The sequence below is a fragment of the Oryctolagus cuniculus genome, chromosome 9 (assembly GCF_964237555.1).
Source record: "Oryctolagus cuniculus chromosome 9, mOryCun1.1, whole genome shotgun sequence".
Lineage (NCBI taxonomy): Eukaryota > Metazoa > Chordata > Mammalia > Lagomorpha > Leporidae > Oryctolagus > Oryctolagus cuniculus.
In genome coordinates this window covers 128,441,959-128,467,681 of record NC_091440.1, presented here as the reverse complement: position 1 = coordinate 128,467,681, position 25,723 = coordinate 128,441,959, and the positions used below count along the sequence as shown (strand labels likewise).

General features: G+C 48.1%; 1 protein-coding gene across 6 annotated transcripts in view; it reads right to left on the bottom strand.

Moving 5' to 3' along the window:
* The window catches only part of BICD1 (BICD cargo adaptor 1), a 217,247-nt gene that overhangs the window by 26,029 nt on the left and 165,495 nt on the right, over positions 1–25,723 (bottom strand). For 3 of the 6 annotated variants that reach the window (XM_051850912.2, XM_051850917.2, XM_051850913.2), the window contains exons 5-7: positions 16,562–17,656; positions 10,882–11,033; positions 7,466–7,673 (exon numbers count right to left, since the gene is read on the bottom strand). In XM_051850912.2, coding sequence (XP_051706872.1) covers positions 7,466–7,673; positions 10,882–11,033; positions 16,562–17,656 — 1,455 coding nt within the window. Of the gene's footprint in view, positions 1–6,244; positions 6,439–7,355; positions 7,674–10,881; positions 11,034–16,561; positions 17,657–25,723 lie in introns of all 6 variants that reach the window. The other 3 variants (XM_051850911.2, XM_070049624.1, XR_011379051.1) reach the window with 2 other exon arrangements.

The following is a 25,723-nucleotide window of genomic DNA, read 5'->3' as shown; positions in this document are numbered from 1 at the left end:
AAAATTAGACTAATTCCTATTTTTTTTTTCAGTTTTAATGAAGTTCTCTCATTACAGCAAGAGGATCTAATGAAGAACTATCCCAGATGACATTCTTAACATTGTATGTTCTAATTCAAGATCATTCTATACTAAAAGATTTCCTCTAAAAATAAAATTAGCATTCGAGGAGGTAAAATCAACAAGAAATATGAGGGTGTTACACATTTTCACTGTAAAGTAAAACATAACTGGGCTGGCGCTAAGGCGTGGAGGGCTAAGCCTCCATCTGTGGCACCAGCATCTCATATGGGCGGTGGTTCTAGTCCCAGATACTCCTCTTCTGATCCAGCTCTCTGCATGGCCTGGGAAAGCAGTAGAAGATGGCCCAAGTGCTTGGGCCCCTGCACTTACATGGGAGACCTGGAAGAAGCTCCTGCCTGCTGGCTTCACATCTGCCCAGCTCTGGCCATTGCAGCTATCTGGGAAGTGAACCAGCAGATGGAAGACCTTTCTCCCTGTCTCTCCCTCTGTCTGTAACTCTGCCTCTCAAATAAATAAAGAAAGAAAGAATCTTTAAAAAAAAGTAAATAAAATAAAACAAAGACCCTTACAAGATGCACCATTCACTAAAATTTGGAGATCTGAACCAATTTCTAATAACATACTACACTGGGATAAGACATTCATAGGAAAATACATTTTTCAACAAGTGGTTGGTAATTTTGTAAATTAATGTTTTTAAATTAAACAATCTTTTTTGCCAAACTAAATCCAACATGCTCTTGCCCGGCATCAGGACATGCTCAGGCCTTCCTTTATAGGAAAGAACTGTGGAATCCATGTTAGAGGAAAATCCAAGGGGCCGGCACTATGGCATGCTGGGTAAAGCCACCATCAGCAGCATTGGTCTCCCATATGGGTGCCGGTTCGAGTCCCGGTTGTTCCACTTCGGATCCAGCTCCCTGATAACTGTCTGGGAAAGCAGTGAAGATGACCCAAGTGCTTGGGCCCTTGAATGCAAGTGGGAGACCCAGACAAAGCTCCTGTCTCTTGGCTTCGATCTGGCCCAGCCCTGGCTATTGTAGGCATCTGGGGAATGAACCGGCAGATGGAAGATCTCTCTCTCTGTAACTCTTTCAAATAAGCAACCATATATTTCTGTACTATATTTAAACATTTTAAACATTCATTATTAAATGTTCTAAATATGTAATATATTAAATATATTTATAGGATATGTAAGTATTATATATTTATATATTTCACACACACATATATAAAAGCCTACACTCACCTACAGGTGTCTTAAAAAAACAATCAAAATCCAAGCCTCAACAGAGCGCTGTTCATTCCTATGGGTTCAAGAACCGAGGGTTGTGGAATGAGAACGTGCAATGATACCGGGAAGTGGGAACACGTGGCTAGAGAGGTCTCTGCAGGAACAGACGATACTGGGGCTGTCTGACCGGGAAGGAAGTATTTACCAACTTCCACACACAAAACACGGGAGACCAAGGAGCACAGGCAGCAGGAGCAGGCTGGGTACACCAAGACACCTGGATTTCCAAAGCAGCTGGAATTCTCCCACCAGACGGGACACACGTGAACAGTAACATCTCCCGCCCCTGCTGTCTGCACGTTCCGCTAGGTTCTGTGCTGGGTCACTCGCACATTGTTTAAAAATTCACTTAACTTTTTAGTTGAAAGGCAGAGAGACAGAAACACAGAGCACACACAGAGAGATCTTCCACCTGCTGATTCACTCCTCAAATGCCTACAATGGCTGGGGCTGGACTGTGCCGAAGCCAGGAGCGTGGGACTCAATGCAGGCCTCCCACAGAGTGGCCAGGACTCCAGGGGCTGAGCCATCAGGCTGCCTCCCAGGGCGTGCATTAGCAGGAAGCTGGCAGCAGAAGTGGAGCTGTGATCTGGACCCAAGCATTCCAACATGGGACATGGGTGTCCCAGGCGGGGTCTTTACTGTTGTGCCAACGCCTGCCCCTGCCTGCCTCTCTGTCTTCCTCACATCTGACGTCCAGCCTGCTGTGAGGACGGTTCTATAACATGAGAACCTGATTCTAGTCTTCAGTCTGTCAGTTCTGCCGTGGAACCTGCTCTGCTCTGAGATCCAGTCCTCTGTTCCCAGGCCCGGGCCGCCTTTCCAGCCTCACCTCCTTGTCCCTTCCAAGTCCTTGCCCAGGTCCTAGCCCAAGCTCGAGAACTTTGCAAAGCTGACCTCCTGTCTTCCAAAGCTCTTCTCCTTACCAACACCTGCCTATCGAGGTCTGGTCACGCACAGCTCATGTGGGAGGACTTCCGAACCCCAAACCTCCTTTATTCCAGGAACATCTCCTGACATCACTCACTGCTGTCTCCCCTACTAGACACTGCGTGTTTGGGGAACATCACTGTACACCAATTGCCAAAAGTGCCTGGCACACAGCAGGTGCCCAGTAGACACATTTCGTTAAATTCTGATGAATGAGTCAACGAGCGAATGGGTTGATGAAAGACACGTTGTTTGGGCACACGCTCGGGGACACAGGATTTGCAGTACAGCAAGCAGACAACGCCTACTTGCTTGGCTTAATGAACTGCAGAGGCCATGCCCACTGCGACCGTGTCTCTGTGTGCTGTTGTCTATCTGAAGTGACCACACGTCTGTGAATGGCTTTAAAACTCCGTCAAATTCAAATATCACAGAAAAAATAATTCATATTTCTAAACACCACCATTCTCTCACAGTGGTTCAGTAATGGTGCAGAGAAAGAGGTAGGGGTGCAGGGAAGAAGGAACCTGAAAAGACGTGAGAGAGCAGATCACTAGGCTGTCACTTCTCAAAGACACGCAAACTCGCTCTGTGATGCCTGCGAATTATTCTCTGTACACATGCTGCCATCCGGCCTCCACGACACAGTGACATCCTGTGCCTGCGAGTCTCACGGCTTCCATCTACGTATCCTGGCGGGCTGACTGTGCTTGTTGGTTAAAAGCAAGATTCTGTTTTATTGCTGCTGCTCTTGCTGCTCTACTTGTGTAGGGCCAGGAAATCATGGCAAAGGATGAGGGAGCCCAGGACTCTGTGAAGACAGACTGTCTGCTGCTTGCTCACCAACTCCCGGAAGACCACAGGGCCCCTGGGTTCCAGCGCATCAGAGCTGACAGCACAGACTATGACAGCTAGGATGAGCACACACCAGACCCTCAAGCCTGGGGTGGGTGGGCGGTCTAGGGATAAAGTCAAGAATAAAAAAGCCCACAGGTATGGCCAGCAAGTCTACCATGCCCAGGGCTGAGGGAGCAGACGCTGAGCCACAGCCAGAGACAAGGCTAGAACGTTCCCCCAGAGAGCAGGTCCGCCGGCGCTGGGTTCTCATCAGCCAGTACAGACGTCCCAGGCTTGAGAGCCAGCGCCTTGCTCCAGAGCCGGATCTCCAGGAACGAGGCGCTGGGCCTGCGCATGATGGGCTTTTCTGTGGGTGCCTCGGAGACGCAGCCACCATGAAAGCAGCCCTGGAACAGTCAGCAGCCCGCTCGGTGCTTTCAGTTACTGACATCCCTCTCATTCCTCAACCGAGGGATGAAAACAATTAAACAAATTTCTTGTTTATTTATATAATCATCTTGATGTTCCCCAACAGAAGAACAACACACGTCTGCTTGTTAGAATAATTAAAACCATAGAAAAAACATTAAAACTATATTTTAGAGAACAAAGCTTATCAAAAAACATTTTCATAAATAGGGAATCATGCCTTAAAAAAGATTAACATATATTGTTACTAGCCAGCACATTTTACAGTAATCAATAATTTATATTAAACTCATGAATAAAAAATGCTCGTAAAAACCACCATGTCCTATGGGCTTAAGACATGTCTTGCAGGCAACCCAAGACTGAGTTTACATGGCATATTTTCCTTTTCTCAGTTTAATGGAAATACTTTATATTGTAAAAGAATTATAAATAATAGGGCAGCTAAGGAAAAATAACATTAAAACTGCAAATATCTATTAAAGGTATAATTTCTTTGGTATGTACAATCAGTTTAGTAATTCGTTTCGTTAAGGCCTTTTAGAAAATGCCGCTGCACTGACGTGGTGAGCGATTACGCAGGACTGAGCTGGTTGACTGCAAGACAGAGTTGTCCGTTCCTCAGCTATAGTAAAAATTTCCTTTTCTTTTTTTATTATTTAAACTTGAAATCAATTATAAGAAATATGAGGCTTATTAATATGCTAAGTAGTCATTCAAGTGATTTCCTGGCCTTGTGATGATTCCGAATTCCACCTTATTTTTAGCTCTCATCTTACATACAGTTATCGTGTCTAACACTGTTTTCCGATATTCCAGAACTAGAGAATTGAAGGCGACAGACTGGTCCCCTCATCTGTGCCTGCTAGGCAGCCTGAGAGCCACGCACATGTACAGTGTGTGTGTGCAGGGAGGATCAGAGCAAGTGATGATGAGAAGAATGTTTTGTGGGGCTTCCGGTACACTGATGGATCCTTTTTGACAGCAACATCAAAACGGAGCAAAAAACATAAAGATGTTCAACCTGTAACTCATTCTTGAGCAGACACTGAGTAGGTGGGATGTTGAATGCATGAGGATGTACCCGGTGGCCTTGGGTGACAGAACAAATAATGGAAAACCATCTCAGCAGAGAACTAGAGGGGCAGAAGTGCCCAGCTCAGCACCCCCTGCAGTAAACCTACAACAACCTTTAAACACAAAAAACAGTCAGGCAGTAGCATGGTGAAGCTCATGACACAATGCCAGCAGCTTCCACAATGTAACAATAATGCTGTAAACACACAGTCATGCAAACAAGAGTCAGCCATACAAAAATGAAAAGTTATCATTGTAAATATTTAATAACAGTTAATATCGATGTTATTGGCATATCATCTTTTTAATTGAGATACAACAGGAGTTATTTATTAATATACCAATTTGCTTTTAAGTTTTTTTTTTTTTAATCCACTTGGAATACAAAAAAGAAGGCTGTTGTGGGGTTTGCCTAGGGCAGGTGTCCTGACTAATGACTGTGACTTAGGTGACTCCCACAGCAGGACATGAACCACAAAGGTAGAAACAGCAGCAGCTGCTCACTTCATTCGAGCCATTCCAGCTCCTGGTCACTCCCCGGCTCCTGGAGTCCTGTGGGAATGCCGAGCCTGACTCCCCGAGCTCCGAGTTTGTGCTACATCGCTACACTGTTTAACCCCAGCAAGCAGGCTGATGACACGAACTAGATCAGGAAAGCATTAGAGCTGAGGTTTCCTAACAGGAACTAAAGTAAAACGGAAGGAAAATTTTAAAGCCAATTCCACGACAAAGGTGGCAGATTCCAAGGCTACAGCAGCGGCCAGAAGACAGCGGAAGTGCCCTTGGCAGGCTGGGGATTGTGACGGGGAGGGGTGGGGCTGGGGTGAATGTGGCGAACTGCAGAGCACACAACTGACACACGGGAGTGCGGACCTGGGCTGCCAGAAATCCAGAAGCTTTCAAGAGAGACCAGAATCAGAGACGTTCGTGTGAAATCTCTGGGTTTGCAACTGTTGACAGCAACCTGAATTGGTTCTAATAGCCACATGATAAATGCCACAGGCACTTCTCAAAAGGATGCTCTTTCTGGCAGAATTACATTTTCTTTATTAGACATCAATGTAGGCCTCTCCTTGGGGAAAAGAGAGAAAGAAACAAACAGCAGCTAAAGCAGACCAGGAGCACAGACGTAAGCATAAATCAATGGGTGCTTAGAAACTACAAGAATCTCAGTGTTCCTGAGAAAGCAAAACCTGCAAGGATTTTAGTTTTATTTTCTGCGTAACGATTGAGGAGAACGCCTGAGTCCTACAGAAGGTCAGCCCGAGAGGCAAGCTTTAAACTCGGTTCCCCTCTGCCAAAATCACGCTAGAAATGGCCAGAAACACAGCACCTGATCACAATGGGGTCCCCGTGAGCCACCAAATTGCACAAAGGGTCCAGAGTCGCGCCCTGCAAGGCACCTGGTATTTATGTCCCTCTCCTATCCCATTCCTTCCAACTCCCATCTCCCATCCCTGGTGCGCGAGGGCCAGGGCAGCCCTGGGGACTGCTAAGGAGGGGTGTCTGGGTGTGGCTGAGGAGCCCCCAGGAGGCCCTGTGCACAGCGCTGGACTTTGCGGGGGAGGGCGGGAGCTGTCGGAAGGAAGGGGAGTGCTGTCTGTCCAACTAACCACTTGCACCACATGCACCCAAGGAAAAAATGTTTACCTGGTGGAGCCACGGTTAACCTTTTTTCCTTGCTGAGCCGTTGCCCTTGGAGGAAGTCACCCATGGAAGGGGAGCCCTTCAGAAGAAATGATTCTGTGGAGGTGGGATCAGGGGGAACGCTTAATAAATGCTGGAGGTAGGAAGCCCCTGGCGTCCTGGGACGGCTCTGATCACAAAGGGAAGGTGAAAATTGTCTTGCAGGAGATCCAAGAAAAATACATATAGGAAACAAAAAAGTTTTACTTTAATTACCTTTCCACGCCTCACCAGTGACAACATTATTTATATTGGCATTTATTTAAAATATAATATATATATATATAAAAATCAAACTTTTTGCTAATTGCTTTAGTTTTCACATCAGGATACAACCCTGTTTGAAAACAGTTTTGGATGCTGGAAAAGAGATTTTTCAGTTAGACAGTATGAACCACCAAGAGAAAAATATCTGTATTATTTGATTCTTAAAGGACAGTTCCTAAATTAAAAAATTTTCCCATCGACTGGAAATACAGGGTAAGTAACTCGACAGCCAGAACCCTGGACAAAGGTCACAAAACCAAGTGACTAAATATTTCACGAAAGCTCTCTCTGAGCAATATTCACGTGCCCCATGAAAAAACACAAAAACCTGCTGGTACCCAAGGGACTGTTTGCATTCCACCTAAACAGACGCCCAGTGTCAGCCCGGCTCCGGTGGTGGCGACACGGACAGACCTCTCCCTAAGAACCCATTCATGTCCACTCCCCGTTCAAGAGCAACGAGAACGAGAACCCAGGTGGAACACAGCTTCCTTCCCAGGACGGACCTTTTAGGCTGGAGGTAAGGGAGAGGCTTGCTGAAGCACACCAAGAGCAGCAGAGATACGAACAGACATTGCAAGGGACGTGAGGATAAACACGAGGCGGGCTCTGGGACAGCGAGGAGTAAGACCATCAGCACAGGCTGTGATCTGGAGGGACCCGGACGACAACCAGCTGGCTCCCGCTCCGTGCCTCTGCCTCCCTCCCCTCCTCCAGCCTCCACCACGGCCACGAGAGCACAGAGATTCTCGCAGTGCACTGACAGCTGGCCACCGCACCCCGCTAATGCCGATCGCTGCACGCATACCTTTTCCTCTGAGTGCCACTGCTGCCCCGAATGTTGGGTGTCTGTGGGCCCTGACTATGCAGGAGGTAAGTGTCTACGGTGGGCGCGGTGACGGGCGCCTCCCCACTTACTTTAGGGCTGCCGAGCTTGCTCTTCCCAAGCTTGCCTTTGCTGCGCCGGGACTGCTCATGATCAAACTCTAGGTCCTCCAGCCGCTGGGTCAGGGCGAGTTTTTGCTGGATAGCCATTCGTAACAAAGTGTTCAGAGTCTTCTTCTCGTCTTCTGCGGCTGCTAACTGTCGCTGCATCTCATCCAACTGCGTGACATATTCATCACATCTGGACCAAGAGAGAGAGACGGTCAGGGAGGGAAACTTGGAGACCAAATGGGGACTTCCGCTGCAAGGCACGGGCGCCTACCCTTCCACGCAGGCCCAGTTACCACGTTCAGCTGAGCCCTGACAATACCCGGATTTATCTTGACTCTTTCAAGGCAGCGAGACCACAGTCACGTAACTTTTTTTTTTTTTTTAAGATTTTATTTATTTATTTGACAGGTAGAGTTACAGACAGTGAGAGAGAGCGACAGAGAGAGAGGTCTTCCTTCCACTGGTTCACTCCCCAAATGGCTGCCACGGCCGGAACTATGCCGATCCGAAGCCAGGAGCCAGGTGCCTCCTCCTGGTCTCCCATGCGGGTGCAGGGCCCAAGCACTTGGGCCATCCTCCACTGCCCTCCCGGGGCACAGCAGAGAGCTGGACTGGAAGGGGAGCAACCAGAACTAGAACCCGGCGCCCATATGGGATGCTGGCGCCACAGGCGGAGGATTAACCCAGTGAGCCATGGAGCCAGCCCCAGTCACGTAACTTTTACTGCAGTATTTCCATGGATGTCCTACTTTGTTATGAGTTATTGTTAATTTGGTACTATGCCTAATTAACGAATAACATTGCACCACAGGTATGGACGTGTAGGGGAAAGCCAGTACATACACGTGTTCGGTACGATCCAGAGTTTCAGGCACTGACCGGGGGCACTGTGTGTAACAGGGACTACTGTAATGAAGGTGAGTGGGATTTAGGCACTCAGTCTTCCTAGAACAGAATGGCAAGAACCTGCAGTAGAAGAACAACCACAAAGAACAGAGCAGAGAAATGGGGACACTCAGAACAGGCAACCGAAACCCAGGGACACCTGCAGAGGGCGCTGCTTGGCGGCAGCAAACAAGGCAGTCAGGACTCACGCCCATGCCCAGCTCCTTCCAGGAGGGACAATGGCTATTTCTAGGGCATAACATTGTATTCTCTGGACCCTTGTGCAAGCTGGCTATGGGCTATGCCCATAGCATCCAAAACAATCACGCTTACAAAATAACATTTCTTCCTTTATCTCTGGGTGTAGATTTTATTTTAATCTGCTACAGACTGCAGCTGCCCCTGCTGTCCATGTGGCAGGTTTGCCCGGGTTAGAAAACAATATTCTCAATGAACTCACGCTGCTCAAGGAAGCCCAGATTTGCCCAGGGTTTGATGCAGACAGCGCAGGCTGAGCCGTAGCAGGAATACCTGCCCACTGATCTTTGTTCCCCACCAAAGGTGAACCTGACCCCAGTGCTTTGAGAAGGAAGCAGTGGGGTGGAGACCTGCTCACTGGGAGTGTTTTCCTGAGTTCTCTGGCCCACCAAGATACTAATAGCAAATACCGTTCATGCATCTGCGGATCGTGACTTCACAGAGTCACCCAAAACGCATGGTACAGCTTGGTAACCAGCACTGGCCTGGGCGCTGTCAAGGAGAAGGAGAAGCAGGCTCTGTAGCCAAAGAAGCTGAAACGCAGGAGGGGCACCGTGATCTTCAACGCTGAATGTTCAGAGGCATAATGGGGATACGCGGGTCAGGAGAACAGTCAGAGCTTAGTAACGCACGATGTGAATCCCAGGACCTAGGACTGACTCTGGCTGGTCGGATAACCACACTTCAGAGATACTGTGGAGCAGGGCTGCTCCCATACCTGAACAAACGGCTGTGCGAATGGACAAGACTGAGACATCTGAAGCCCGGTTAAAGTATTTTTAAAACTTTTCTTCCTAAGAGGAAATTTCAGTTTCCTTGATTCTCGATGCAATCCTGGTCTGTTTCATCACAGAGGGGCCGCATCCCACCATCTCGGGGTCCCTCCAGCCAGCTCCCTGTGTTCCCTCCAGAGCCTTCCCACCACCATCTCCCAGCAAGTCAATCACCAAGCTTGCACATTCTCTGAACCAACACACGACGTAGTCCAACAGATTCTAGAAGAATTCTACTACGCCTAGGCTGTTTTCTTATTTGCAAGTTATCTTGAATCTGCAAATACAGCCAGTGATGTTTTGTGAATTTTTTATCACACAAGATGCATAATTTCTTTTTTTTGGCATGGGAGGATGGAGTGGGCACTGTACTATGATAGCAAAAGACGTATTTCAATAGTATACTGACAACCTCAGGATGCTGAAGCCTTGAACCAGCACAAGCTTAATGATTGCTTCAAGTCAGAAAATAAAATACAATAGTGCCTCATATTGAAACTGATGGGAGGAGGCAGAAACTAGTATTTGTGTAACTAGCGGGCCTTTGTGAAAAATTTGAAGTTATATATAATGTGATATATACACATACATATTTATATATATATACATACACACACACACACACACACATAATTACATCTTAGAAACCAAAATCTAGGGGCCAGTGTTGTTGTACAGTGGGTTAACTCAGCACTTGCAATACCAGCATCGCATATCAGAGAGGCCCAGCTGCCCCACTTCTTATCCAGCTCCCTGCTAATGCACCTGAGAGGCAGTACCAGATGGCCCAAGTGCCTGGGTCCCTGCCACCCATGTGGGAGACCTGCATGCACCCTGGCCCAGCCCTGGATGTTGTGGCCATTTGGGAAGTAAACTACAGAATGGAAGCTCTCTTTCTTCTCTCAGTCTCTCTGTGTTTCTCTCTCTTTCTCTCTCTCTCCCTCTCTGCTTTTAAACAAAAATTTAAAAAACTATAATTTAATTTAATTCACAAAGTATTAAAGTCTTTAATTAGCTGCTATGATAAATATTAATCTTGATAATGAAGGTACCTTCTCACACAATACCAAGGGTTAATAAACACTTTTGATATACTTTAGTCACAGAAACAGATTTCTATGGTGATAATATGAAATTTAGTTATTTTAGAAAAACATTCTTTTTCCCTACCTGGACGTGCCTTTTGTTGGTCCAGCCCTCTTGGGCACATAAGCTCTGGAGAAACATCTATTATATGCATCTGAACATATCTGTAGGGAACAGAACTGCCCTAGCCCACGTGGCCAGTGGAGGGCTCCGGAAAGCAGCACGGGTGGTTCCGGTTCAGAAGGAGGAAGTGGAAGGCCAAGTGCTCTCCTCACACTTCATGGTCCTGGGCCGTGCACCCAATACACTCAGCACCCAGGGAAACGAGGACCCACTGGGTGACTTCCAAGACTTCCCCACAGGACCACACCCAACTTTAGGAAGGCAAAGTGTTACCTTGTTGCGAACATCGCTCTCAGGGATGAGAAAGTCGCAGCGTCCTCTTTCAAAGCCTTCAGTTCGTTCCGAAGCTTGGTCATGGTTTCCGTCACCATCGCCTTTTCATTTTCATACTTGTTCTTGAGATTCGCGAGCGCCACCTCGGCTGTCTGCAGCATAAACAGCACGGGGCTTACAAGGTGCATGCCAGGACCACCCGCCCCAAAGACCTCTGCCTATCGCTTCCTTTCTCAAGTGGAAAACAGACTGGTTCAGTTAAATATTATCTAAAAGGCAGAGAGAGAGAGAGAGACAGAGACAGAGACAGAGACAGAGAAAGAGATCTTCCATTCACTGGTTCACTCCCCAAATGCCTGCTTTTGTGTGTGTGACAAAGGCCAAAGGAATTGACATCTAGGTCCAGCATCCGCATCTCAAAGTCATCCCAATAACCTTCCAGGTACAGCCCAGGATCTGCACTTCAAATGTCCTGCCCAGATCCTGATGACCTTCCAGGGGGTCCTGCCCCCTCTACCTGATAACCAGCCTCCCTTTAAGGTGGGGCAATGTCAGCCAGGCTTCCCCTGCCTGATAACTTCAGGGGGAATACTCAGAAAGGAACTTTTCATATTTATATCCAACAAGTCCTTTGTTCGGGAAGAGAAGAAGGAGAGGGGGAGGGAAGGCAAGACCCATCCTCTTTTTTTTTTTTTTTTTTTTTTTTTTTTTAATTTTTATTTTTGACAGGCAGAGTGGACAGTGAGAGAGAGAGACAGAGAGAGAAAGGTCTTCCTTTGCCGTTGGTTCACCCTCCAATGGCCGCCGCTGCAGCCGGCGCACCGCGCTGATCCGATGGCAGGAGCCAGGAGCCAGGTGCTTTTCCTGGTCTCCCATGGGGTGCAGGGCCCAAGCACCTGGGCCATCCTCCACTGCACTCCCTGGCCATAGCAGAGAGCTGGCCTGGAAGAGGGGCAACCGGGACAGAATCCGGCGCCCCGACCGGGACTAGAACCCGGTGTGCCGGCGCCGCAAGGTGGAGGATTAGCCTATTGAGCCACGACGCCGGCCAAGACCCATCCTCTTAAAAACCCCGGCCTAAATGTGAACTGCGCACTCTCTCTCAGGTTCTGTCTGGAGAGGCGCCCATCCATTCTTACAGATGTCCCTACCCTAATAAACCTTGCTACTTTGCTTCCAACTACTCTCTGTCTCACGCCTGAATTCTTTCTTGCGTGAAAACAAGGACCCTTTGCTTTTCCGGTAACATGGGGAGTGAACTAGCACATGGAAGATAGATTGATTTCTCTCTCTCTCCCTCTCTCTCTCTCTGTGCCTTTCTCTACTTTAAAATAAGTAAATAAATCCTTAAAAAAGAAATTAGCAAGAAAGCATAACTTCCAACTGAAATATGCTAGAATTCAAGTATTTTTGTGTCACTTGCACTCTGAAGGTGTGAAACATTAATAAAAGACACAGATCACTGTAATTTATAACATGAGTATATGAGAAGCCATAAATCCATGCTATATGTCTCAGAAAAAGAACTGAAAAAAAAAAAAACCCTATCATTTTCTAAGTCTTTGTATACTACTGGTTCAAAGTCACGAATTACAGTCAAATTGAATTCTTCATAATCTCCATAAAAGCAGAAATTCTGTGACACTGGACGAATTGAATTATTTCTTTTTCCCACATTCTGGGACATGGGAATGTCTGAAGGTCTTGGAATTACTAGTGCTTCAAATCCAGAGCCAGCCTGGCACACAGCAGGAAGTGAGACACACACACACTGAATCAGTGCACAAAACCAGCAAATCTTCAGCAACTGCTTGTCTGAGACACAGCACATGGTATGCATCTGGGATTCAAACCAGACACACAGTTTTTACATAAGGTAGACCAGACATAGAAAAAACATCTAACACCCAATGAAAAAGCCCATCACTAGTGAAAAAGCCCCATCACTGATGGGATTTGCCAGGAAGACCACCCTGGCTTTTAACGTGTCATCTGGTGTCTGGTGTGGATAACTTCAACTTCCTTACACAAACTGCCGAGGTCTGTAGACACAGATGGCTGCCCTGTTTTAATGAACCCAATGGCAGTGTTAGGCAGGAAGTCAGAAATGGAGCCTATGTGTGTACGAGACAGGCCTGAAGACCAGCCCCTACTGCGGAAGCTCCAGAAGCCCAGCATCTTGCACTTCAAGGTCCTGCCCAGACCCTGGTGACCTCCCAGGTGGTCCCAGCCCTCCCCCAAAGAAAGCTCCCAGGAGAATTCTCTCCTCAGGACCAAAGGGGTTACCTGATAACATGGGGCAATAAAATCTTCTCAGACACCCTAAGGGAAGACCCCCTACTCTGCTGGGGAGCCAGCAAATCTGGGGAGGAACTTGTTAATTTTTACCCAACACACCCTTCTGCCAGGACTCTCCATCCTTTGTCCTGGAGGAGTGGGGGAGGTGGGTAAACAGACTCCCTTAAAAACCTAGAGAGTCCAACTGGACTGCCTGCTCAGCCCTCTGCCTCTCTGCTGAGCCTCCAGCCTGGCCTCCCCAAACTGCCACAATAGCTGGGACTGGTCCAGCCCAAAGCCAGGAGTCCAGAACTCCACCGGGGTCTCCCATTTAGACAGCAGGGGCCAAGCACTGGACCATCCTCCACTGATTTCTAAGGGACACTGGCAGAGAGCTGGGCAGGAGGTGGAGCACCTGGAATGTGGTTGGTGCTCCAATATGGGATGCAGGCAAGTCCCAAGTACATCACAAGTGCTGCTTTAACATACTGTGGTGTAGTGCTGGCCGCAGCTGTTGAGTTTTTTAAACGTTTAGATACATATTCTTTTAGAACAGATCTTTAGTTAAGTTGTGAAAATGCAGATGCAACAAATAAGCTAAACCACAGAGTGACATGGTCAGCGTCTAGAGGGAGGACAGGGGCAGATGACAGAGGCTGAGACCTGCCACAGACAAGCTCATTCCCTGCCCGTGAAGCGCCCCAACACCCGGCTTTGCTTGTGCATTCGTTTGCCCACACACAGCACCAACCTTCTTCAGAACCTAGTAACGCAGAGTAGCTGTGACCCGTCAGCACATTGGCTGATGTCTGCACTCACTACGTTCTCCAAAGCCAGCTTTGTAAATAACGTTTTTCTAAAAAAATCAAATTTCCAGCCACAGAGACCTCACAAGCACCCCCTGAAGCCACCACCCTGTTTCATCTCACTGGTTCCTCCTGCCTTCTGGGCTTTCTGTCCCCTTCTTGTCCTTGAGGGACAAACCCAGGTGTGACAGTGTTGGTGACGTCTTTCCTTAGGAAACACAGACAGCTTCCTCTGCAACGTCCCCATAACCTGGACATGGGCACGCGGGACGTCCAACTGCAAGTGTCCGTCTGTATTCCGCCACCCACCACGGCCCGGAGTCCTCTTGGGGAAGGCAGGGGCCGTGCATTTGCCTTCTTCGGTTCTTGAGCGGCAGGCACAGATTAGGATATGACATGGGGCTCCATCCACACTTGCTTATTTCGTCAGAAGACACTATCTACCAAAAAAGCCTCAAGTACAACAGAAAGCATGATGGGAATACAGAATGCCTATTTTAACACAGGAAGATTCCCCTTCTCCCCATACCACAGAATTCTCCTCTTGGCCTTCATAAATAGCATTTCACAGTGTCTAAATATAATGCATGACATCTGCTGATACTGATGCTATTTATGGCACATCAGCACCAAAAAACAGACCTAACGTCATTCAAATGTAGGAGGGGTCTTCAACAGGTTCACGGAAGATGCATACGATGGAGACAGTATGCATCAATTTCAATTTTTTACTCCAAGATAAATGCACCTTTTAATTCCATTTTCTCACACACTCTTTGAAGTGCTCTCCTGGGACAAACGCATGGCTAGAAATGTGTTTTCCTCTCATTTTTTACTGAGACCATGTGGGCTGTGTCTCTAATGTAATGCAAATGCTACCACAAAGTACTGTGCAAAGAAAAACTCAGCTCGGGAGGCTCCCATCTGTTGGAATCCCGACAGCATGGTTTATATCCCTCCAAAACCCTGGGCACTTCTGTCCTGTACGCCATTAGCCAATGCCTAGCAGTTTAGTTCTGCATCCCTGGAGAATGCCTGCTCAGCAAGGAGTCTCTCAGGCTTCCTATCCTGCACGTCAGCTTCAGTGCTGGGCTGTGACACTTCAGCCCTCAGGAGGAAGCCTTGACCAAGAGTGCTGCAGGATGGTGCGTCGGGTTATAGAAGAGTCACACTAAGAAATTCCTCTACTGTGGCCTAAACTGGAATCAGATCCTTAGACTCTACAGTCACCCAAATCACATGTACTTCCTCAGGGTGACAAAACAAAGCTCCGTTTTGATCTTGGAGTTTATATAAAACACGTGCATAGTGCGAGTAATATGACCGCTTGTGGAACAGACCTCCGATTTGTCTCCAGGGACTGAGAACTGGAGATGAGGAGCAGAAAGCTGCCTGGTAGATAGATGACTTCACTACAGTGTGCCCCCTCCCCCCCCCCCCCCCCCCGATGAAGGCAAAAGGAAACCGCGTCTGGATCTGAAGCGACTTCCTTCTCCAGGGAGTAGCAGCTCCAGCCCTCTGCTCACCAGCACCGCCCGCACTTGCACAGGGCCATCTGACGCCTGCTGCTTCTCATTCCGCTGTGCACAGTCCCTCGGCCCCATCCTCAAACCCGTGCTCCAAGGCCATCTTTCAGAGCAATAACCGAACAGGAGTTAACAGTATTTCTCCCATACTTCATAGCACTTCCACCGAGGTTCGACTCAAGGACAGAAAATATGCTCAGACATCAGGGAGCCCAGAAAATCAATCAGGCAGGTTCGTGCTGTAACATTCCTACTCATTCCTCAAAGACAGAGCTATGGTCAGGAAAAACTCCCTATTGCTTAAGCTCTGACTCAGGTAACTTAACATTGCAACTGACCCCAAATTTCAGGTATGTGGCCACTGGTAGAGCTAGGGCTCATATACTCTCACTCCATGTTGCTAACGGGGCTCCACACTGTTTACCTCCTGGGAACAGTCTGCCTCCTTGTGTTTCTCTCTCTCATTCCACCCCACTCTCACCCTCTGACCTGTCATCCCTGAGCCCCTCACTCAATGGTTTATCTACGACTTGTTTCTCTAAGTCTAGGATGAAAGGCATGGCATGCCTTTCCTATCTGGCTATGCATCTTGAACCTGAACAGCCCTCACCCCCTCAACCCCCTCACCCCCTCAACTCCCCACCCCTGCTCCAAAGCTGGGTCCTGGCTATCAGCTCTCAGACTCCTGCATCGTGTCTGACGGATGCTCTGCTGCGTGCTCCAGCCGCCTGCCAGGGCAGCTGTCTCTCTGGATGGTGCAAGCTGCTACACCAGCCCACACCAGCTCTGGCTTCCACACTTAGCATCACCCAGGCTGCCTATCTACCCCTGCACTTACTCCATCACTGTTCCTCCTTCAACCTTCTCTGCTCTTCCTCCACCAAGCTGGGCACACCTGCTCCTCCTACGTCACCCATCCACTCAGGATAATCACCACATTGAGATGTGGCCCTGGGCCAGGGTCTGCGGTAGCCTCCCACTGCCCCGGAATCGGAACTCTCATCTCGAGCACAGTGGATACTCAGTAGTCACAGGATCGACGCGTTAAGGCAGCTCTGCGGAGCAGGTTACCTGCTTGTTGGCTTTCAACACTGCCCTCAGCGTGGCGATCTGCTCCCGTTTGGTGCTCAGCAGGGACTTGAGCTTGAGGATCTCCTCCATTAAGGCCTCCTTGTCTTTATCAATCATGGGGGCCAGCTCCCGGGCCGCTGCTCTTTGGCGAGAGAGTTGCAAGGACCGGTCCACAGCCTTCTGCAGGTGCTTGATTTGGTCCCGGATGATGGCATTGAGGTTGTAGATGTTCATTGGCTCTTTGCGGATGTCGCTCGTGTCTAATACTGGAGATGAAGGCGGGGCAGTGATGACAGGAGAGATGGTGGGGGTCTTGGTTGGACTGGGTTCTTTGCTGGCCTCTGTGTTGTCTTTTGAAACTGGTTCAGATGAGGTCCTTGTTTCTACGGGGGACGACACGCCCCGCCTGGCCAGTCGTGGCGACAAGAGTCCCCTGGGGTCGTCGGGCCCCTTGAGGCTGCCGCTGCGGGTGACTCTGCTCTGCCTGTAGTAGTCCAGCATGACCCTGTTGGGGGTCTCATTGTTACACAGACACACGTGGTGGTACAGCTGAGCCAGCTCCTCACTGAACGTCACCAGCTCGTCCTGGGCTGTGTTGAGGGTATTGTGATTTTCGTTGGCGACGCTGGTCACCTTCTGCAGCTCCTTCTCCATGTGGGCCATCTTCTCGCCGCTCTCCTTGGTGGTCTTCTCAAGGTTCGTCACCTGCTCATCATACATCTGGATCTTGCTCTCGTACTTGGCCTTCTCTTCGGTGTAGTTCTCTACCGATTTGTTGTATTTCTCCTTCAAAGCCTTAATTTCTGCCTTCAAATCGATCACCTCGGTCACCGCCACCCTGTACTTGCACTCGAGGATCTCTAAGCCATTGATGTCCACCTCGTAGTCGTGGGCCTCCTCCCCCGAGTCCCGGCCCTTCTCCCCGTCCAGCTCGGCCCGGAACTCCTTGCTGCTCTGCAGGCCCCTCATGGCGTTCACATGCTCCGTGAGCCGGTGCACCCGCTCGTGCTGCTCCGTCAGCGCCCCCTTCGTGTGCTCCAGCTGTGTCTGCGACTCCTGCAGGTTGGCCAGCAGGATGGCCTTTTCCCGCTCGACCTGCAACAGCGAAAGACAACCTCTGAACGACTTGGTGACCACAACCCACTCACAGCCGGGCAAGGGCACACGTACAACCCCTGCACCGGAGCCAACAGCCCCATTATTTCAAATTAAGCTGCAGTGTGTGTTTTATTTCAGCAGTTCTGGTAAGTCAATCTAAAAATACATCAGTCATAATAGGGTACTTGAGGAGTAGCCAAGCTAGCTGAATGTTTTATGAGGGTGATGAGAAATCTGCTAAACATTCTAATACTGGCATTGTAAGCAAGCTCTGTGAGCACGGACTGCAGGAGTTCTGCTGTTTTTTCCCTTGAAAATTAAAGGAGTTTTCCTCTGAACGGTCTACATACTATTTGACTTATAACATGATTACAGGTAAAATGTTTCCAAAAAGCCCTTCAGTGGGAAAAGGCTGGGGATAAAATTAGATTTAAAAAATGCGCTGTGTCACAGGTTTGTTTTAGATGTAAAAGCGTTATGATAAATGAGGTGATGGCTTTAGAAGTTTGTATGTACTCTGCTAGTTCATTTCTGACGTAAACATTTTCTAAGTCTAAAAGGATAAATACACCAGCACCTCCAAAAAGCATCAAAGAGAGCATCCTTCATGTGTGATGTCCCATACCCATTTCTGATGGAATCAAGTCAACAGCACCCGAATTTTATATATATTCCATTCCCTCTTCCCAGTCCACCCCCCAACAGAAAAAAAGGAAAGAAGAAGAGAATGATTAGTAAATCACATATAATCTTCTAAAATTCTGTTATTATATTTTCATCTAGTGATTAAGCTCAGAGTACCTTAAGTCACATATGGATTTTGAAGGCTAGGGGCTTAACCTAAGATTCATTGTGCTTTGAATTCATAAATGCAGAGCACTTTAAGGTTTAAAATTGCTATACATTTTAAGTGTTTCTATTTTAATCTCCACTGTGAAGATCTTATCCAAGAGAGACTGGCGGAGTTAATTATAGTCTTCTATAGTGACTAAAGATAGCTGCCTTATTTCACTTCCTACAATCTTCATCTTTTACCTAGAACCAGGTTTTGTTTCTTCAAAGCACGGCTGGTTATTTTGTCAGAAAACCTGAACACGATATTCGTAAACTGTTTAGTACAGGTATACAGTATATATTAACCATTATTATTGTTGTTACCATATCCTACATAAAACAGTTTTCACATTTCACAAAATGTCTATCTTTTCACAAAAATGCTTTTGTTTTAAACTCTTATAGAATGTACAGCAAATTACCACTAATGGCACCTTTTAAAGAAATTATGTTTATTATAGGAAAGGCAGAGAGATAAAGACACAAACAGAGAGAGAGGGGTACGGGGAGTGATGTTTTCTGTTGATTCAGTCCTCAAATGCCCACAACAGCCAGAGCAGAGCCGGGCTGAAGCCAGGCTCCTAGAACTCAATCCCGGGTACTCACGTCAGGGCAGGAACCCAGGCACCCGAGCTGTCACCACTGCCTCCCGGGTCTCTATCAGCGGAAGCTGCAGTCAGGAGCCAGAGCTGCGCACCAAACCCCAATATGGGAACAGCGCACCCCTACTGCTGCAAGCCCAAATGCCGGGCCCTAAAACTGTCTTTCGAAGAGGAGATCCAAACAACACAACTCTTTCTCCATATCCATAAGGATACGACAAAACACATGAATTTTAGTTTTACAGAAATAATATTATTTTCTCATATTACATGTGAAGTCAAATGTACGATGTAATGCTGGAAAAATGCCAAGTGCTTTCTCCTGCTGAGTCCGACTGCCCAGCTGAGCAGAGGCTGCTTATCAAAGGCAGAAACCTCCGCACAGGCACGGAGGACTCCTTTACATAGATCAAGGAATCTAATTAGTTTTTCCAGACAGGATCCACTTATTTTCACTCTAATAAAACTAATTAAGGTACTTGACTGTCACTGGAAAATGTCAATTTTAATCTATTTGAAATAACCAGGTCTTGAGGACAGCAAAATAATCTATCCAATAATATCCTGAAAAATTTCTCCCAGCAAACAAAGGATGATACTAACTGAGCTGCTCACTCTCAAAGCCTGCCGTCAGGTTTATAGCGACTCTTGGAAGGATAAAACGCTTCCCTACTGCATACTGCGCATGTGCTTCTGTGTTATGTGAAAGCTCGCATGTCTGATGCCATTTATTTTTATTTTTATTTTTTTGACAGGCAGAGTGGACAGTGAGTTGGACAGTGAGTGGACAGTGCCGTTGGTTCACCCTCCAATGGCCGCCGCGGCCGGTGGGCTGCGGCCGGCACACCGTGCTGTTCCGATGGCAGGAGCCAGGTGCTTCTCCTGGTCTCCCATGGGGTGCAGGGCCCAAGCACTTGGGCCATCCTCCACTGCACTCCCGGGCCACAGCAGAGAGCTGGCCTGGAAGAGGGGCAACCGGGACAGAATCCGGCCCCCCGACTGGGACTAGAACCTGGTGTGCCGGCGCCACAAGGCGGAGGATTAGCCTAGTGAGCCATAGCGTCAGCCTTCTGATGCAATTTAAAATATTCTTATAATTTATTTATTACATAACCTAGAAAAAATTCTGGGGAATGAGCATTATTTTAAAAATTCATTTTTGTTTATTTGAAAGGCACATAGACAAAGAGAGGGAGAGAGAGACAGAGACAGAAAGACAGATAATCCATTGGTTTACTCCCCAAATGCCTGCCACAGCCAGTGTTGGGCCAGGACAGAAGCAGGAGCCCAGAACTCCAACCGGGTCTCCCAGGGTACGCATTAGCAGAAAGCTAGACCTGAACCCAGGCCCTGTGACATGGGATGCGGGTGTCCCAGACAGTGCCTTGACTGCACTGCAACCCCTGTCCTAGTGTTGTCTTTCAATTCAACTTTTCTACAAACTTGCTGAAGCACCCTCGTTTAGTTCTGTGAAACACCCACTCCCCTTCCTCTGGGAAGGAAAGCATCTCCCAATTCAGACACAGGCGGCCCCTTGCCTCTCCCCATTGTGTCTGTGGTTTATTTCTTGACTGTTTATGAAATGGTACTGGGGATCTTCCTGGCACCTCAAAAACTGGCGGCAGCTTCCCGGACAATAATAACTCCACGGAACATTTTTCACTTGCACCTAATTTCTTCGTTGTCCCCGCTGCTCTTCACAACCTTTCCACAGAGGCGCTACCTCCAGGGTCTGCACAAACTTCGTGGAACATGCATACTATGAAAAACACTATGTCTGCGTTTCCAAGCTTTGACATCAAAATTAACCTTTTAATTCATTTTCCATGAACTTTTTAAGGTACCTGAGAAACCCTGCAAGACGTACTTGACACGACTCTGGGAGGCACCACGCAAACCGGCGTCCTTAGAGGCTTCTGTGCAGCATTTACTGCACTGTCTCCCGCAGGATGCCAGCGTCCCCTGACACAGGGGACCTGATGTCCTTGTGTCTCTACTTGCAAAGGGGCTGTGGGGCTCCCTGGTTCCCATCTCTTTACAAGCGAGACGCAGGGAAGAGAGCGACTCAGCCAACACTCCCGACAGCCATTGCCCAAGAAAGCAGAGATGGCTTCTTAAAGAACCAGGTTAAGGAAATCCCTAAAGATGGGAAGCATGATTCATGCGCTACCAAGACAGAAAACAGCACATGGCTCAGGCATGCTGCTCTCAAAAGGGCTCTTTTTTAAACAAAAATTTAATCCACAAAAAATTGTGCATATGTGTTGTGTACAACATGATGTTTCTTTTTTTTTTTTTTTTTTTTTTTTTTTGACAGGCAGAGTGGACAGTGAGAGAGAGAGAGACAGAGAGAAAGGTCTTCCTTTGCCGTTGGTTCACCCTCTAATGGTCGCCACGGCCGGCGCTCTGCAGCTGGCGCACCGCGTTGATCCGAAGGCAGGAGCCAGGTGCTTCTCCTGGTCTCCCATGGGGTGCAGGGCCCAAGCACTTGGGCCACCCTCCACTGCACTCCCTGGCCACAGCAGAGAGCTGGCCTGGAAGAGGGGCAACCGGGACAGAATCCGGCGCCCCAACCGGGACTAGAACCCGGTGTGCCAGTGCCACAGGCAGAGGATTAGCCTAGTGAGCCATGGCGCCGGCCACAACATGATGTTTCCAAATATGTATACAATGCAGAAAGGCTAACTGGAGCTAATTAATAGATGTATTACTTCCACATATTTATCGTTTTTATAAATTTGTTCCCAGGGTCAGTGCTGTGGCATAGTAGGTTCAGCGTACACCAGTATCCCATGTGGGCACCAGTTCCTGTCCTGGCTGCTCCTCTTCCTATCCAGCTCTCTGCTATGGCCTGGGAAAGCAGTAGAAGATGGCCCTAGTCCTTGGTTCCCTGCACCCTTGTGGGAGACCCAGAAAAAGCTCCTAGCTCCTGGCTCCGGCCTACCCAGCCCTGGCTGTTGCAGACATCTGAACAGTGAACCAGTAGATGGAAGATTTCTCTCTCTCTCTCTCTCTCTCTCTCTCTCTCTCTCTCCACACACACACACACACACTTCTTTCTGTCTCTGCCTTTCAAATAAATGAGCAAATATTTAAAAAATGAGAGAGAGAGAGACAGACAGACAGAGAAAGTCTATCCACTGGTTAACCCACTGCACCACAACATTGACTCCACGAATAACTGTTTTTAAGATTTATTTATTTGAAAGGCAGAATGACAGAGAGAGAAAGAGACAAAAGACAGATGGATGAAGATCTTATATCTGCTGCTGGTTTACTATCCAAATAGTCCCAATATCCAGGACTATACCTAGCTGAAGCCAGGAGCCTCAAATTCCATCCAGGTCTCCCACTAGGGTGGCAGGGAACCAAGGACTTGGGTCATCATCTGCTGCCTTTTCAGGCACATTAGCAGGAAGCTGAGTAGAAAGCAGAGGAGCCAGGACCTGAACCAGCACTCTGATGTGGGATGCGGGTGTCCCAAGTGGTGGCTTAACCTGCTGGGCCACAAGCATCTCCACTTTTTTATAAATGTTTATTTTTCTTTTTATTATTTTTTAGAATATTTATTTGAAAGGTAGAGTTACACAGACAGAGATCTTTTGCTTGCTGGTTTATTCCCCAAATGGTCCCAGTAGCCAGGTCTGGGCCAGGCTGAAGCTAGGAGTCAGGAGCTTCTTCTCGGTCTCCCACCTGGGTGGCAGGGGTCCAGGAACTTGGGCCATCTGCTACTGCTTTCCCAGATGTGTTAGCATGGAGTTGGACTGGAAGTGGAGCAGCCGGGACTGGGACTGGCGCCCATACGGGATGCTGGCGCTGTGGGCTGCAGCTTGACCCGCGACGCCGCAGTGCCAGTCCCTATTTATTTACCTAAAAGGCAGAGCCACAAAGGGGGAGATCTTTCAGCCAGTGGTTCACCCCTATATGTCTGCAGCAGCAAGGTCTAGGTCAGGCTAAAGCAGGAGCCTCAACTCCATCTGGGTCTCCCATGTGAGCGGCAGGGGTCCAAGCACATGAACTATTACCTGCTGCTTCCCAGGATGCACTGGCAAAAAGCTGGACTGGAAGAGGAGGAGCCCAAACTCAAACCAGCACTCCAGTCTGGGATGTAGGTGTCCCGAGCAGCTGCTTCACCCACTTTATCACAATGCCTGCCCCCACAATGCACTGTTATTAACTACTGCCCTACAATGCATTGATTACCGCCATCGCCAGACAACAGATCTCTTGAACTTATTATTCCTCCTGTCCAGCAAGGGGGTCCTTCTTAATCACAAGATGATTTTCAGTTTGCATGCTGCCTGGCAGAGGGCATCATAGCAACAGCCCTGCCCATCACCATCTTCACAGTGCCAACACCAACCCGGCGCAGGAGCCGACACACGGCCTTCACTCAGACGTGGTGCCTGGGGCTCCAGTCATCAGACACCCTAAGAGCACAGGGGATGGTGAAAATACAAACCTTCGCATCCCAGGTGTGCTGAGCAATGCGAAAGGAGGAGCTGCCCACCAGCACAGCAGGTGCTATACCTGCAGGAGCCATGCTTTCAAAATGCAGAGAGGTCCAAGCAAGGTCCTTCGGAAGTCACGTGGTGGCAATTGCAGATTCTGCAGAATCTCAGATTCTCAGGTAGCACCAGGGCATCTGCGTGGCCTGCGTGGAGCCTCATTTTTCTCTCCGTGTGAATAGGCACATGTTGCACTACATGAATGTTAGCATCCCAGGATCCCTGGGGCCACATCTGACTCCAGCAGGGACCTCACAACAGAGTTGCCTTTCTACATTCTGGAGATTTAACTCCAAATTCCAAAACTCACCTGGCCCAAGTGTTTCCAACCGCCATATTCCAGTGCCTGCTACCAGCCCCTCTTGAGGTCGCCTGGAATAGTGGGGCTGGCAGGAGAGACATCACTCGTGACTCACATACTGTCACATCCCAGCCAAGTTTCATCAGCATCAGAGCCAATTACAGTAATCACAGGCAATGTCTCCTGTGATGCGCTTACCATCTTTCCCTCTACAAATTAAACCCGAGGGCATGTACAGCTAAGCGGAAACTCAGACTGTAAAGAAACAATGCATGAGAAGAAATGTTTTCTGGGACTACGACCCAACACTCTGAAATATATTTTTAGGAAGAGTTGATATGCTGTTTTTAAAAATGCTGATTATAAGATAAGTGATTACTTTATTCAAACAAACAAAAAACAACAACTAGAAGTCAGTGTTGCTGCCTTAATGCTATTTAATCTGGAGCACAGACTCTTTGGAATATATCTAGCATGTCAAACTTTCTCAAGAGGAACTATCTTTTCTATTTCTACCAAGCTGTTGTGTTAGCGTGTGCTGAGCAAACAGGATATGAAGATATTACTTACATAGAACTGTACTTTCCAGCCAAGGGAGTCTGTATGAAATTCATTGTTTTTAGAGATTTATTTTATTGACAAGTAGAGCAACAGAGGGGGAAGGAGAAGTTCCATCTGCTGGTTCATTCTGCAAAGGCCCACAATGGTCAGGGATGGGCCAGGAACTCCATCCGGGTCTCTCACGTGAGTGGCAGGGGCCCAAGCACTGGGGCCATCCTCTGCTGTCTTTCCAAGTGCAACAGCAGGCAGCTGGACTGGAAGCAGAGCAAGCAGGAATCTTGCTTGGATAAGGGAACTCTGGTATGGGATACAGGTGACACGGGCAGCAGCTTAACCCTGCTGTGTCAAACCCCAGCTCCATGGTTCATTTTGTTTCTCTGGGTGTACCCTTTCATCTTGACTCAAATCAAATACTGCAAAAATGTGTTCTCTTTCAGTAGCCACAGCCTTGGGCGTGTGCGGTGCAGGATATGCTAACTTTTGATACACTAATAAAAGCAAACAAGTTAACAAATGGACTTCCCTGGCTCTCTAATCTCTTCCTACATCTGCCAATTTAATTTTTCAGTCATCTTTTCTTTGGAGACAGAGAATCACAGCTCTGTTCACCATAAAAATTAGAGACTGCCATGGTCTTAACAAGCCTCTAATTATCAGCTATACATGAAGACCTGGGAGCAGGTGCAGGGAACCCTTTTCCTGCCAAGGGCCATTTGGATAGTTCTAACATCATTCGTGGGCCACACAAAAGGATCAACTTAAAAATGAGCCTGCTATAGATTTACTGAATTTCAAGTCCTGTCTGTGGTGGCTTTGGCAAGGCCAGACCAAATGATCTCACCATCCTTACATGGCCAACGGACCTTAAGTCCACTAACCCCGTCTTGGAGGCTAAGAATGAGACTGACAGTGAAGCCTCCAATTTCATCACTTAGGGAACTCGCGAACCCCTGGCTCAGAACATCGACGAAGAGTCCAGCAGTGCACGGTACAAAGAAGCCGCTGGTGCTGGCACTGAAGCTGCTGCTACTCCCCTAGAACTTCCATCAGCACCAGGCCCAGGCAGGTAGGAGCAGGGATCAAGAATGCAAACAGGAAATCCTTCCACAGGGACGCAAGGCTAAAGGTCAGGACCCTTCCCAAGTCCTTTCTTTTGAAGATGCTCAACATGTAGGGCGTAGCTCATGTTTCACATTTCCGCCTGTTCTGCATTCTTAAATCATATGACATCCGGACTAATTTGTATACAGAAAGCCCT